The sequence below is a fragment of the Ambystoma mexicanum genome, chromosome 7p (genome assembly GCF_040938575.1).
Source record: "Ambystoma mexicanum isolate Mex_15411 chromosome 7p, UKY_AmexF1_1, whole genome shotgun sequence".
Classification (NCBI taxonomy): Eukaryota; Metazoa; Chordata; class Amphibia; order Caudata; family Ambystomatidae; genus Ambystoma; species Ambystoma mexicanum.
The window spans coordinates 602,221,496-602,235,625 of NC_090939.1; the positions used below are offsets into that span (position 1 = coordinate 602,221,496).

At 46.9% G+C, this 14,130-nt stretch overlaps 1 protein-coding gene across 1 annotated transcript in view; it reads left to right on the forward strand.

The window, feature by feature from the left end:
* NIPA2 (NIPA magnesium transporter 2) overlaps window positions 1-8,963 on the forward strand; it is a 312,051-nt gene extending 303,088 nt beyond the window's left edge. Inside the window, exon 8 of the mRNA XM_069636610.1 lies at window positions 7,906-8,963. Coding sequence (XP_069492711.1) covers window positions 7,906-8,546 — 641 coding nt within the window. The 3' untranslated portion in view covers window positions 8,547-8,963. The remainder of the gene's footprint in view (window positions 1-7,905) is intronic.
* The last annotated feature ends 5,167 nt before the right edge of the window (window positions 8,964-14,130 follow it).

Here is a 14,130-nt window from a genome sequence, read left to right on the forward strand (position 1 = left end):
GGTCCTCCGACGTATTCCATATCTATGACAGTAATCACCACAGCTGTGCTGCTTCAGAAAAACTTCGGCGTCTGCGTCCTGAGTCGATACGCCGCCCTCGAGGACCTCCTCCTCCGACGGCCGACGTCACTGGATGTTATAAGTTGGACGCACGATGCCCGTAGCCTCAGTTCTGTTTTTTTCTGCGAACGTATTTGCTTCGTGAATCTTGGTACGCCTCGACTCTTTGGAGTTTCTGTTGTTCATCTCGGTTCTTCGAACCTGTTCGTTTGTGAAGTATATTCTTCGTGAAGATGTCTACCTCGTTTTCCACACCACATCCGGGCTTTAAGAAGTGCGGGGACTGTGGGTCCAAGATGTCGGTCACGGACTCGCACAACGCCTGCCTCTGGTACCTCGGGGAGGCCCATGACATGGATGACTGTGTCGACTGCCAGTCGCTCACGTCGAAAGCCTTGAGGGAGTGCAAGAAGAGGTAATAGGTAGGTAAGGTGTTCAAACCCCGGAAGTCGAGGTCTGCGGAGCTTTCGACGGACGACTCGAGGGGCAACTCTCTGCGTCGTCGCCGGAAGTCCAGTGGGTCTCGGTCCCGGAGTCGATTTCGCCACTCCTGCCTCTTCGAGGCACTCTCGGAAGCGCCGTCATCGGTTGCCTTCCCCTTCCCCGTCCTCATCCGAGGACTCTGCCCGTCGGCGGGTCGCTTGCGACACCGTAGGAATGGGCTTCCTTCGGGAAGAAAATGTTGGCGATTCTCGAATCGCAGGGCACTGGTCCGTCCATGCCTCCAAGTGGGGTCGGTCGTGATCAGCTGAGACTTCGCTCATACGCCTTCGGGCTCGGGTGGTCGTCACGATTCGCGGGAAAGGTCCCGCTCGGACATGGGGAATCGTTCTCGGCATGTCCGGTCCAGGTCCCGGTCCTCGACGCGCTCAAGACCGAGTGAGCCTGTGAAGTCTTCGAGGAAGACGTCGACGCCTGTGGCGCAGAGGTCGTCGATGGACTCTCTCGAGGCTCCGCCTCTGAGGAAGTCGTCGACGCCGTTGGCGCCCAGGATGTCGAGGGACACGCTCAGGGCTCCACCCTCGAGGCCTGTGTCGACGTTGTCGGAGCCGTGTCTGTCGACTCTGATTGTCTCAACGTCAGCGCCGATTCACTCGACGCCCTCAACGTCTTTCGGGGCTGTGTCGCCTGGGGTACCCTGTGGCTCGGGGGAACCACCTAGGAAGGCTCTGGCCAAGGTCAAGCATGGCTTTGGTTCCAGTTCTGTGCCTTTTTACTGCCGTGTGGAATTCATTTCAGAGGTGGATGAGGGCTCTGATGATGGCATGGTGCCTGACGAGATTCTCTCGGGCCATAGCCAGTTTGAGGACCTGAGGCAGTCCCTGCATGATGCTAGTGGGCTGGACACCTCTCCGGAGGTGGAGTTTTGTAGGCCTGAGCCTGGCACTCATGCCGATTCTTCGTACTGGCGACTTATGTCACGGGTCACCGAGTACTTAGGGTGGCCTGCTCCCCCAGGGGAGTTTGTTCAGGATGACCTTACGGATATCCTCGACATTGGTCCACCACCTGACCCATTCCATATGGCTCTGCAAAGAAGGGTGGCAGCGGCTTGGACTGCTCCGGAGAGTCTCCCGGCAGTGAGCAAGTCTTTGCCGCGCAAATACCGCCCAGCCAGTAGTGACCCCTGCTACTTGTCCAAGCACCCTACTCCAGAGAGTTTGGTGGTGCAGGCGGCTACGGCCCCGGCAAAGCAGGCGTCGTACCCTACCATCCCTCCTGATAGGGAGGACAAGCGATTTGACGACTGGGCGAAGAAAGTGTTTTCTGCAGGGGGTATGGCGCTTCTGGCGGCCAACTTCATTTGTGCCTTGTCACGTTTCACGCACACTCTGTGGAACTGTTTCCTTGGCGGCTGAACATATTCCCGAATGGGATGAACGGGATGGTTTCCTTGCCATGGTTCAGGATGGCAAGGATGCTATGTGTGAGGCCGTTCAGTCGGGTTTGGACATGGCAGATTGCGTCAGCCGGTCCATGGCGGCGAGCACCGTGATACGCAGGTTTGCGTGGTTGCGGAAGTCGGGGTTTGCTCCTGATGTGCAGGCCCAGCCCCTCAACATGCCCTTTGATGGGGAACATCTTTTTGGCAGCAAGGCTGACGAGAGCCTGGAGAGGTTGCAGACCTCAAAGGCTGCAGCGAAGTCGTTGGGCGCTGCAGTTCGACAACCTCCGCCTTTTCGTCCTAGGGGACAGCAATGGAGTGGAGGTTCCTTTCGTTATTACTCATCCTTTGGTAAAGCGAGAGGAGCTGCCAGTCAAAGGGGCCACCGTAGGAGTGCCAGAGGTGGAAAACAAGGTACTCGAGGTGCCAAGGCCGCTTGGGCTGTTGCCGCTTTGCCCTCAGGCAACGCTGCAGCAGCTTCAGCTCAGTCATGAGGCCATGTCCCATGGTTCACCGGTTGGGGGAAGGCTGGCGCAGCATCTTGCAGAGTGGCGCGCCATTACTTCAGATATGTGGGTTCTGGAGATCATAACCCACGGCTACTGTCTTCCTTTCCGGCAGAGGCCTCAAGACAATCCACTGGGGAATCTCTTTGAAGAGTCCGGATCTGCTCCTTGCGCAGGAAATTCAATCCCTGTTGGAGAAAGGCGCCATAGAAGTGGTGCCTGTAGCGGAGAGGAACAAGGGATGGTATTCCCCTTATTTTTTGATTTCCAAGAAAGACGGGGGATTGAGACCCATCATGGACTTGCGCGGTTTGAACAAACTCCTCAGGAAGGACAAGTTCAAGATGGTTACTCTTTCTCAAGTCCTCCAGGCCCTTCAACTTCAGGACTGGTTGGTGTCTCTCGACCTCAAGGACGCTTATTTTCATGTGCCGATTCATCTGAAGCACAAGAACTACCTGAGGTTTGCGGTTGGCGACTCGCACTTTCAGTTTCGGGTCCTGCCGTTCGGATTGACCTCCGCCCAGAGGGTCTTCACCAAGCTCATGGCAGTCCCCCAGGTGGCAGCGCACCTCAGGAAATGGGGGATTCACGTCTACCCCTACCTGGACGATTGGTAATCGGGGCGCGCTCTCCCGAGCAAGTCCTGGATCATCAGTCAGTCACCTGCCACTCCCTCCACAAGCTGGGGCTTCTCCCTCAACTTAAAAGAAGTCCCATTTGACACCAACTCAGAAGCTCCAGTACATCGGAGCAGTGCTTGACACATCCCTGGGGCAGTGTTTTCCTCCCCAGGTGAGGGCTCATCACATTCAGCAGATGGTGCACAAGTTTCAACTTGCCCAGACTCTCCCAGCGTTCGAGTTCTTGAGACTGCTCGGCCTCATGGCATTCTGCATTCTTCTGGTGCCAGAGGCCAGGTTGCGGATGAGATCTTTGCAGTGGGCACTCAAGCTCCAGTGGTCTCAGTCCTCCGGCAGGATGTCGGACCCTGTTCAGGTGCCGTCTTCGGTCGGCCGGGACCTTCTGTGGTGGGCTGACGAAGGCAATCTGATGAGGGGGGTGCCATTTTGGCTGCCCTGGCCGGAGGTGAAGATCGTGTCAGACGCATCCATCACGGGATGGGGAGCTCATGCCAACAAGTTGACAGTCAGCGGTCGCTGGTCTCTGTCGGAATTCCAGACTCCATATCAATCTGTTGGAGCTGAGGGCCGTCGGGCTAGCCCTGGAGGCTTTTCTGCTCACTGTGCGAGGAAAGAATGTCCTGATCCTGACGGACAACACAGTGGCCATGCACTACCTCAACAAAAAGGGGGGGGGGGGGGGAAGCAGGGTCACTTCTTCTGTGCAGGGAGGCGATGCAGCTCTGGTTCTGGGCAATCCAGCAGGAAGTTTTGATCTCGGCAGTTAATCTGGCAGGAGACGAAAACGAGACGGCGGATGATCTGAGCAGGCAGAGCGCGATCTCTCACGAGTGGGAGTTGGCTCAGGAGATTCTCCTGGAGATCTTCGCCCTTTGGGGGACCCCTCAAGTGGATCTCTTCGCCTCCGGTGTCAACCGGAAGTGCAAGAGGTTCTGCTCGTGGGAATTTCCTCCAAACGGAGCCTTAGGAGACGCGTTCGTGGTGGAGTGGTCATTCACACTGCTGTACGCGTTTCCTCCAGTCCCTGTCATCCCGCAAGTACTGCAGAGGTTCGGTTCCCGGATTATCCTCATTGCTCCGGCGTGGGCCCGGAGGACGTGGTACCCAGACCTTCTCGAAGTGTCCATCTGCCCTCCACGTCGTCTTCCCTACTGAGACTATCTGCTCTCACGGGAGGGGGGGGTGTGGGGGGGCGGTCAGGTTCTCCATCCAGAGGTCAGGTCCCTCAACCTTCACGCTTGGTTTCTGAAAGGTTGAGGTGTAAGGATTGGGACCTCCCTGAAGACGTGATGGAGGTGTTGTTTTCTGCCAGAAGGCCTGCAACAAAGTCCCTGTACCGTTGCCGTTGGAGGAAGTTATGCGACTGGTGCAGGGTTAAGAATGTGGATCCTTTTGCATGTGAAATTACCATGGTGCTGTCTTTTTTTGCTTTCTTTGGCCCACAGGGGCCTTCAAGCGAGTACCGTTTAAAGGTTACCTGGCGGCGCTGTCCATCTTTAAGCGCTCGTCTGAAGAGTGTTCCTATTTTAAAATTCCTTTAATTTCTCAGTTTCTGAAAAGGCTCACTAATGTGTTCCCTCCGTCACCTTTTCTGGTGCCCGGTTGGGATTTGAACCTTGTTCTCAAGTTTCTGATGGGTGCTCCGTTTGAGCCGTTGCATTCATGCCCTTTGAGAATGTTAACTCTGAAAACGGTATTTTTAGTTGCGGTCACTTCTGCTCGCAGAGTGAGTGAATTACAGGCACTTTCAGTTAAGCTACCCTTCACTGTGTTTCATAAGGACAGGATTGTCCTTAAGTTCATCCTTCTTTTCTTCCGAAGGTGGTGTCGGAATTTCATTTAGGCCAGAAGGTTGTTCTTCCGGCATTTTATCCTCCTCCGCATCCTGCTAAGGAAGAGGAGAGAGGCTCCATAAGCTTGATCCTAGGAGAGCGTTAAGCTTTTATATTTCACGCATGTCCCGGGTCAGAGTGGACGATCAGCTCTTTATTGGTTACGCTGGAAAGCTTTTGGGATAGGCTGTGACGAAACAGACTTTGTCTCGCTGGATTATTTTGGCTATCTCTGAGTGTTACCGCTTGGCGGGTAAGGACCCACCGGTCGGTTTACGGGCCCATTCTACCAGGGCTATGGCTGCCTCTACTGCCCTGCAGAGGGGTGTTCCTATTCGCAACATCTGTGATGCAGCCACCTGGGCTTCGGTACATACTTTTGTACGTCACTATTCCCTCGATTCCATCCGGGGGCAGGATCTGGCCTTTGGCAAGGGGGTCCTTTACTCTGCAATTTGATTGGGCATGCTAAATTTCTGTTTTCTAAAATTCTTTTTCCCACCTCCTTGTATTGGTACTGCTTTGGGAGTCTGTCATAGATATGGAATACGTCGGAGGACCCAATCCCCTCGAAGAACAAGTTACTCTCTTACCTGGTAACGTTCTTTCGATGGGATGGTCCGACGACGTATTCCATATCGCTCCCTCCCCCGCTACAGAATTTCTTATGCGATTGCAGCTTACGTTTCTGCAAGGCTTTGTGTGTCATACTGGCAGAAGACTGGTGGCACACGTTCTGGGAAAAAACAATTGAGGCTACAGGCATCGTGCGTCCTACTTATAACATCCGGTGACGCCGGCCGTCGGAGGAGGTCCTAGAGGGCGGCGTATCGACGTCATCGACGCAGACACCGAAGATTTTCCGAAGCAGCACAGCTGTGGTGATTACTGTCATAGATATGGAATACATCGTCGGACCATCCCATCGAAAGAACGTTACCAGGTAAGAGAGTAACTTGTTCTTCTGATGCTTGTATCTGCTTAGATTCACATGCGCCCGCCCTTCCTCCCCTCTGAGAGAAGGCGCATGGATGCTTGTAGTCTTATCTATCTTATCTGCTTGGATACTCTGTACTCGCGCTACTCCTCATGCTACCTCATGTCAGAAAAAATACAATTTGAGGATCCTACACGCGTGAGGGATCATGGGTACTGTGGACGTCACACTAGGGATAGTATTACTGGCACGCCCTAGTGCGACGCCCCTTTTCGAGTTTCGAAAAAACAAACTGTAATACTCTGCAGCTTCCACTAGACGTCGGCCTATGCACAGCATGTGAATCTAAGCAGATACAAGCATTAGAAATATGATTATGGTGAGTTATGTATTATATATATATATATATATATATATATATATATATATATATATATATATATATATATATATATGAATGTGATGGCTTTTAAACCGAAGTCGGCAAAATAAAAATGTTAACTATGACTGTCTATAAATCCCCTCTATTGAGGGTTCACGAATATAGAGCATCTTGGTAAATGATACTATAGAACCAATTTAAGACTTAAAAACAACTACAGCGGTCACTCAGGGGCTATTACATACAAAGTTTGGACGATTCTCTTACAAACCACTACTGGCATTTTACAAACGGAGTAGTCCCCACTTTGACGTATGGAGTGGAAGGGCAACTATTATTGTGTATGTTTGAGTCGAACAAAGTGGAGGGACAATTTTTGGAGGAAGGTTTTAGGATTCCTGGGGTTAGGGGGTGCATTCCAATCCAAATCATACGGTACGCTTTCCTTGTCAGCGAAGGTAAAATGGAAATTTTTATTGTTATTTAGAAAAATTGTTATAGGTCAGTCGAATTAAATTCCTCCTTGGTTAAGACAGTTACTAAAGGCCCACCAAGTTGGGTTGATGTTAGTATGTAAGGCCAAATGCCTCAATTGGTTAAATCTTGCAGGCAGATCTCTTGAAACCCTAATTTTAAGGCTGGATAACGCCAAAAGAACATTTTTGAGATTTGACTGGTGTATGACAATTCAAGAATGTCAGAAATATAAAATCTTTCAGAATTATGTCTAAAAAGCCAGAGCATTGAACTCCTTGCCGAAGTCCTTAAGGTGCTTTGCATTTGATAAAATTAGAAGAGCCTTTTTTTAAAACTTCTGGCTAACAAGGTACATAAGTGGAACGAGACTGAGAGGAACAGAGGAATCGAAGGCCTGTCGTTTTCATGCAACTGAGAAAGAAACCTTAAGACATTTAATTACAACCTGCTCAAAATTGAATGTGCAAAGGCAATTATACCTGAAAAAATATTTAGAAACTTTTAGTCAAGTACCAGAGGGAAATGCCTGGGCGATCATTTTTTAGTGGGCAACATGTCGCATTGGTTTTAGCTGCTATTACATTTTTAGAAAGAATTGAAAGGGGGCGGGGGCTCCAAAATGAAACTGATTAATTTTTATAAGTAACTAATGTTGGAATTGGGTTTTCGGATGTGGGTGACACTTTGTTATGATTCAATGTGTATTCTAGGTTGTTTTATTGTATGGAAGTAACACATTTTTTTGAAGATGTAAAGATAAATGTGTAATTGTATGTTGAAAGGTTAAATAATTCAGCCAAAACAACAAAAAAGGTAACAGATATTTGTTAACCAACTTAATGGTAGCAATGAGGTTTGCAGACCCTTACTGGTGGGTGCTATGCAAATATATATTTCCTTTAGAGTAGGATTTTGGATGTCCATAAAACAAATGTATTGAACTTGATTTATTAGCAGTTTAATAAAATGCATTGGTTTGTATGGACTTAATGGGACACTTGGATGAATTTCATGTCTGTCAGTGTTTGGCTAAATCTTTTTTCGGGTGTCTGCCCAAATCAACTACGGGTTAACATTTGAATGCAACATTTCGGGTTGGGTCAAAATGTATTGGAAGTTGTTACTGTATAAAAACCATCAAGGATTAAACTTAACACGTTTTATTTTTGTTTTCTCTTACAGGTTTTGTGGTGTTCGCAACATGTGTGGTCATTGTTTCCTTAATGCTGATTTTTGTTGTGGGACCCCGCCACGGACAGACCAACATTTTGGTGTACATAACAATCTGTTCAGTTATTGGAGCTTTGTCCGTTTCTTGCGTGAAAGGCCTGGGCATTGCTATAAAAGGACTCCTTGCAGGCAAGCCTGTCCTTAGCCACCCCTTGTCCTGGATCCTGGTGCTAAGCCTTGTGATTTGTGTCAGCACACAGATCAATTATTTGAACCGAGCTCTGGACATATTCAACACCTCCTTAGTGACTCCAATATATTACGTGTTCTTTACAACATCCGTCTTAACTTGTTCTGCAATTCTTTTCAAGGAATGGCAACACATGTCCATTGATGACATCATTGGTACATTGAGTGGCTTCCTCACAATCATTGTAGGAATATTTTTATTGCATGCCTTTAAAGATATTAATTTTACACTCTCAACCTTGCCTGTATCCTTTCGGAAGGTTGACCATTTAGGGAATGGAAGTGTACCCTCCAGCGTTTATGAACGCTTTAATCATGATGAAGAAAACCAAACGCAAGGAAGCGAACTGCCTTCTAGTGAGCTTTTGTCCTTGAGAAGAAATGGAAGCTTATCAAACTTTTAAACAGTTATCTGTTACAGATCACAAACATTTCAATCTATAGGTTTTACTGTAAAATAACCATTTCAGAATGTGTCTGAAAGTAGTAGCTGTACATGATCACAACCTGTAGAGACAATCGTTTGTTTTAAGTTTGAATATGGACCAAGCTTTGAGGTGGAGTTCTAATTCATTTGTTTTTCATTTAATCCCCAAAAATGTGCACTTCAATACTTTGATTTGTTGTTCTTGCTCTTACATTTCTGTGTGATCTTGTAAATACATCTTTTTTAATTTGGATGTTTCACTTAAAAACGCATATTGACTTGATGACAACTTATTTGTATTTCAAAAATAAATATTGCGTTTCTCTAGTGGAGCAATAATAAACTGGTGTCCCAGAGCTAATTAGGAAAATAACATTTTCCTTGTATAATCTCACCCCCAGCGTGTCAATTTTTTCCCTTGAATTCAAATGGATTTTTACTTTTTTTTAAAGTTAAAAATGTCTTGACATTAAGCCCGAAACATCACAGATTTCTCCTTATAAGCTATTTGTTCCCTGTAGAGACATATAACGAAATTGCAGTTTTTGTGAAATGCAGTAAATCCTCAAGTTGCATGTGTGGGTTTAGAAGACTCCTTTTAAAGGTCTACTCAAGATAAGAAAAGAGTGTACACCAAAGGCAGCCCTAATTCAAACTGTCTTTCTGTACTTTGCAGACCAAGAGTGTTATGGCTTCTGAGAATACTTGGAGGGGGAGTGTGGGTGTATTCATTATTTTGGCCAGCTCCATTTCTGTGGTAAGCAAGCTGAAGTTAATGTATCTACGAGACTGAAAATTCTAATTGATACTATTGCTTTGGTAGATTGACCTTTGAAAAGCCCTGCAGCCAGGTTGCAACCTCAGAAACTTTAAATCTAGTCTTAAGTGTGAATTGCAAAGTGAATCAATTTTGCATTCATATTTTGCTCGACGGGAGTTGCTAAACATACTGATGTTGTACATGGTCCCCCGCCTATCATTTGGTGTCCCTGTATGCACAGAAGACGTTTCCTACTGGAATATGTGTGAAACATCCTCTTCTGGTAGATGTCTCAAGATACCGAATGAGAAGGGATGATGCCAGGTTTGCGGAGGCTTGATCTCAAAGGTTAAGTGCTCTAGGTAGCGCATGTTGAAGGAGTGAAGTCTACCGCTCGATGGGTGAAGGGTATTGGTGTGACAGGAGCAAGCCCAATTGGAGGGTATCGGGTAATAATATCATGGCAAAAATGTCGCTGGTAAAAGAAATCGTGGCAAAAATGCAGTGGTTTGACCCGGTAAAGGTTTACCCCATTATACCATTTAAGGGAAGCGGGGGTGTCTCCCGCTCCCCTTAAATGGTATAATGGGTGCAAGGGTGGTGGGGTTGTCCCCCGCATCCTTTACATGATTGTGGCAGCAAAACCACAGCATTTCTGCCACCAAAGTTTGTATTCACAGCCATTTTTGCCGCGATTTTTAAGACATGGAACCAATTTGCGCACTCGCAATGGGGAAATACTCCCGTATATCCCTCGGATGTATCCCGCCATAAGAATCACTGCAAGAGATTCTAATCCACGATTGTCAAATTTTTCAAAACATAGATGTTTCTCCTGAAAGGTTGACAGTGGCTGCAGTTACAGAGCCACAAAATATGCCTGTAGTCAGTCAAGGGATATGGATACATTCTGATGACATTCAGAATGAAGATTTTGGCTATGTTGTCTGAACTGTAGCATCACCTCTTTTCTACTCCCATTTTTCTATGCTCTACAGCTTAGAGCTGGAAATGTGCCATCTTAGCGGGCGGTGGCCCCAGAAGGCTTTGGGTATCCCGATTCCCCCCTCCGCAAAGGAGCTGCATGCCATTTTAGTAGGTTGGACCATGCAGATTCCACAGACTGTCTTTGTGAACATCTGGTGATGCCATTTGGTACAACAAATGGCATCAGATATTTTGAAGCCTTTTCATGTAGATGATTCAAGCAGGATGTCTCAAATTATTGTGGATCACTTTTCAAGAGCTGGGGCGAATTTGGTTGTGGGAAGTAGAGTGAGGTGTTGAAAGACTTGCAGGGTGTAGTGAGCTGGACATATTCCATTAATTTAGGATTAAATTAGCAGTTCCCTGTAGGTCCTAATTTGGGATTTTCCTCTACTTTTGCCCTATGTGGTTGTGGGGGTGGGGGGTGGGGCAGGTTTTGGGCTGGCTCCAGGCCTACTCCACATCGGAATATTCAAAAGAAACGAAGGGTGTTCAAACCTGACCTCTTAGATTTATTTGAGCTCCTATTGGAAGACTCCCTAATGGTTCATGCTGCAAATTTGAAGGGGCAGAAAGCCTAATATTATCCAGCAGCAAGGTTGAGAAAGTTTTTACCTCCAATGCTTTGGCTCTGAAATTAGTGAATGGTATCAGTAGCAGATAGTTGAGAAGACCATGGACAATTTGCCTTCAGAGAGGCAATGGGTGAAGTGGTTGTGGATAGTTTTAAGTCACATACTTGAAGTCAGACCGGTGCTGCCATCTATTTTAGGTGCCACGGCTGGTTGAGGTTGTCTGGGATGCCTTCAGTTGTGCAGTCCCCTATAAAGTATATGCTGCTCTAAGGGGACATTGCTGTTTGGGGTTAGAGTAGACCACACACTGGCAACGCTTAAGGATTCCAGACAGAAAACGGATTGGCCAGTCCAAGCTTGTGCTTTACAGTGCAGCAGTATAGATTCATGCCTGCCACAGCCTTGTCAGAAAATGCCTATTTAGGGTTGTTCTTTCCAGTGGTTTGTGAGAGAAAGAGGTCGGAAGAGGACAGTTGCTTTGCCAGCAGCATCCCGAGGGGTATGCCTGCCTGGAAGCCACTTTGATAGGTGGGTGGGAGGGAGGGAGGGAGCCACAGCTCCCGTGACTTAGACAAGGGGAGAGGTGTTTCACGCGCTCTGGAATGGACAGCGGAGCCTCTAGGGTCCAGCAGATAGCAGCAGCCACAAAGCCGCTTTGAGTTCCACCCCCATGTTTCCCCAGTTCGAGTTCTAATTGGCGAGCACTTGCTCCAATGGCAGAAGATAACCTCTGACGCCTAGGCATTGCAGCTCGTCAAATGCGGGTACTGTCTGCCGTTCATAAGAAAAACCCCAGACCAATAACCCCTCCCCCCCACTTCAGCAGCTGGAGCAGGAGCAACTTCAAGCCCTGTTTTTGAAGTGTACTGTGGAAGAGGTACCTCCCGAGCACAGAGAATTGGGCTGGAATTGCCAAATTCAAAATGGTGACTTTGCGAGAGACTCTCAATGCTCTTCAGCTCCACTACTGGTTGGTGTCGCTGGATCTGCAGGATGCCTACTTTCATGTACCCAGATGCACTGGTGTTTCCTCCGATTCCTCCTAGGGGACACCCACTACCAATTCAAGTGGTTCCCCTTTGGATTAACCTCTGCACCCAATGTCTTCACCAAGCTCGTGGTTTTGACGCACCTCAGGAGATCCGGCATCCACTTATTTCCATACCTGGGTGACTTGCTGATCCAGGAGAAGTCGCCAGAGAAGGTATCGACTCACCTCAAGGACACTTGCTCGCTGCTACACAGGTTGGGCTTCTCCCTGAATTTCCAGAAGTCCCACACTACACCAACTCAGAGGCTCCAGTTCGTCAGAGCTGTCCTGGACACTCTGGTGGGAAAGGCCTTCCAGCCCACCCCATGAGGAACGAGTTGCCGGTGTGAGGCAAATGGTCGAACTCTTCCAGAGCCACAACAGCGGTAAAATCTGAAGATGGCCACCAGGGGTGGAGCTTAGGAGGATGAGTACCATTGGTTGGGGGCAGTATGACTCAAAGGACACTGATAGGCTACAGAGGAGACGAGCAGTTTAAGTTTAAAGCTAAACTGCTTTTTTTTTTTTTTTTTACCAAGGATTCCCAGCCAGACGACAGGGAATATTCATGAGCACGTGAATCATACAAGACCCTATGCTTGAGAATCAGATCTAGTTTCTTCTTTTTTCCGTAATAGAATTAGGGTCACTCCCCTTCTGATATTTTATTTCTTCAAGGAGAGCTTTTTTTTTTGGCTTTCCTACAGTCCCTATCAAACCACCCTTCTTTAATTTTATCAGTTTTTCTTACAGAGGATAGAGGTTTTGATACAAATCGTCGAACCATATTCATCAGCTCATAATTAAATTGAAGAGGGCACTTGTTTATAAAATCATTTGCATGGTGGTTTAGCAGGGGAGGCAGGTTTGAATACAATGAAGATTTAATATAGGGTTTAATAATCAATAATCACCCAATTACCTTTGAGTTACTAGAAACCTCGTGATTAGTGTCCTAGCAGTGCTCAGGTTTCCTGAATTAAATAATATAAAATCTGCTGTTAAGGGGTCACGGTCACTCCCTAGATGCTAAATGATTTACTAGTATTCCATGACTCCAGTTTGATTAAAACATAATTGATAAGGCTTTGCCTAGTTATAGTTCTATGGCTGGGAAGTGCTGGGGAATCCTCTTTAAATCAGCTCTTACAGGCTTTTGACCCATGGGAATAAATAATGGCAGATAATTGCATTAGCTAAGGGATATCTACTGGGAAGATCCCTTAACTGGGGCTCTGGTAGACCCCAGATGTCATCTTTCAAAATTGTCTTCCATAAAGGAAGAGTTGGTTTAAAATTCGGAATTTAAAGCACGAAGAATTACAGCTGGTCCTTGTTTTTTCTTTCCATTCATACTGATCATAGAACATATAGCTTCAGTCAAAGTGTTGATTATCTCATGATTCGGCATTAGATAGGTGTCCATTAATACCAGAGCTGGACCCCCTTGCAGCTAAGCTAAATATCCAAGCGATCAGGTGAATTGTTTGCAGTTGGCTTCTATGTTTATATCTACCCATATTAACAGATGGTCTTTAGGTGCTTTAATGACAGGTTGATGGAATGTACAATACCATTCACTGAATTATTTTGCCCGATTTCTTGAAAGCGGATTACTTGGTAGCTCTCACGGAACTCGCACCCACAGATATGGCATGATTACACTGAAAATTGTTGTTTCTCGTGGTGATCCTCCCAAGCATCATTTGGGAATCCATTGGATTCCAAAGGCGAATATGGGGTGTGGGGAGGTCTCAGTTTTGTTATGGTGTAGCTGCTACTGTATTGGAGATGTTTCTTTTTGCAAGGTTGTATTATATCTTCCATTTGGTTGATCAAATCGACAGAGATTGCCTTTTGCATCTTGATGTCATTTTGGCAAATAGCTGGTGGAAATTGTATGTTTGAATTTCATGGTTGAGTAACAAATTAATGTAGCCTTGCTCCGGATTATGTGGCGTTTTGCTGCTTTTATATCTGAGAGGATAATGGGCAAGCAGTCATTCCTATGACACAACCAATATATACATTTATTAATCAGAACCCTTGCTAGAGCCTTGGGCTTCAGTCATAGACACTGATGGCTTTGCAATAGATGCATCTAAAATTGGAATTCCATGGATATATTTTGGAGTTGTGTAATTATACAATGATTTGAATGAGGGAAATTGTAAGCTCTCTTTTGACGTTCTTGTGAGAATTAGATCAG